This window comes from Galeopterus variegatus, unplaced genomic scaffold (assembly GCF_000696425.1).
Source record: "Galeopterus variegatus unplaced genomic scaffold, G_variegatus-3.0.2 Scaffold5609, whole genome shotgun sequence".
NCBI lineage: Eukaryota > Metazoa > Chordata > Mammalia > Dermoptera > Cynocephalidae > Galeopterus > Galeopterus variegatus.
This window is the reverse complement of record NW_007731720.1, coordinates 31347-32695: the sequence shown is the minus strand read 5'-3', so window position 1 is coordinate 32695 and position 1349 is coordinate 31347. Positions and strand designations below refer to the sequence as shown.

Here is a 1349-nt window from a genome sequence, read left to right as displayed (position 1 = left end):
CTACATCCTGCTTCCTGAGGGAGGTGGCACAGGAGCTGGGGTCTCACGGGGACATCCCAGGAGGGGTGGGGGTGGGCATGCCACGTCGGCCTTCCCTGCACCACGTGGTTGGACAGCAGAATCCAGCAGCCGCTCCGAGAGGGACAGCGCAGGGTGGGCCCGGTGCTGCTCACCGGCAATAGCGGGACCTGCAGGGTGATGGCTGGAGGTCTGTTCCTGGCCTGGGCGTGTCCGGCGCTTGGCCTGTCTGGAGAAACAGGAGAGCCACCCGGTGAAAGGTGACTCAGGATCCCAGGTCTCTGGCCGGCCTTCCCGAAAGGACCCCATAAAACTCTGCAGTGCATAAAGACCAGCCCCAAAGAAGGCTCTGGAGAATTCGCTTGTGCGCCCCTCCTGAGCCCGTCCTGCCTCCTGGCACGTGGGCAGCTGCGGGAGAGGCAGGCGCGGTNCGCTAAGTTCGGTGTGTTTATGACTGTGGCACGTGGAGCCCAGTTTTCCTGCTGTTGTGGTTACATGTGTGTCTCTTGTCTCCTCTCTGGCCAGCTGTCAGGGAATGACAAGGTACGGTGTCCGGGTGGAAGTCCCCTTGGCCTGCTGTGACCTGGTGCTGTGCCATTGCTGTGTCGTGGCTGATTTTCCAATGTTGTTTTCCCTGGCCCATCCCATGGCCAGTTTTGGTTTCTGAAATGTTGATTTTAACTGCCTCAGTGCAGAATACAGGCCGGGCAGCAGTGTCCTTGGCAGAGCATGCCAGGTGCAGGCTCAGCCACAGCATTGGGGGTGGGGGGCATTGCTGGTGTCTCCCCAATGCCCAGAGGAGAGGCAGAGCTGGGGTGGTGCAGGACCACCCCGGCAGGGGCCCTGGAGACTGCCCCCACGTTTGGACTGTGGCTTTTGAGAGGGTGTGTGTGCCCGTTGGCGTGTCTGCGTTTGCAGCTGGGTGAGGGCAGGAGGCCCATGTGCAGCGTGGCAGCCGCCCCCTCAGAGGCCTGAGTGGGACGTGGGTGCGGTTGGCAGCTGCAGACGGCCGCATCGCGGAGCTACGTGTCCAGTGCGCCTGCCAGCCTGAGCAGAGAGGACGACGCTGGCCGCTTCCACAGCACCAAGAAGGGCAACTTCCACGAAATCTTCAACTTGACCGAAAATGAGCGTCCCCTGGCGGGTATGTGTGCCGTGCGTCTGTGACCCACCCCTGCACAGGTGCTGATGGAAGGCCTGGTGGGGCGCAGCCGTGCAGGAGGGCTGACCCTGCCTGGTGACAGGCCGCAGGAGCCCACGGGAGGGGTGTCTACATCCTGCTTCCTGAGGGAGGTGGCACAGGAGCTGGGGTCTCACGGGGACATCCCAGG

The 1349-nt window shown here is 62.9% G+C and overlaps 1 protein-coding gene across 1 annotated transcript in view; it reads left to right on the top strand.

Annotated features, from left to right (window-relative positions):
• Positions 1–1185, top strand: part of LOC103605134 (GRAM domain-containing protein 4) — a 51977-nt gene extending 50792 nt beyond the window's left edge. Inside the window, exon 14 of the mRNA XM_008589720.1 lies at positions 1018–1185. Within this exon, the coding sequence (XP_008587942.1) occupies positions 1018–1185 (168 nt within the window). The remainder of the gene's footprint in view (positions 1–1017) is intronic.
• Positions 1186–1349: the final 164 nt, after the last annotated feature.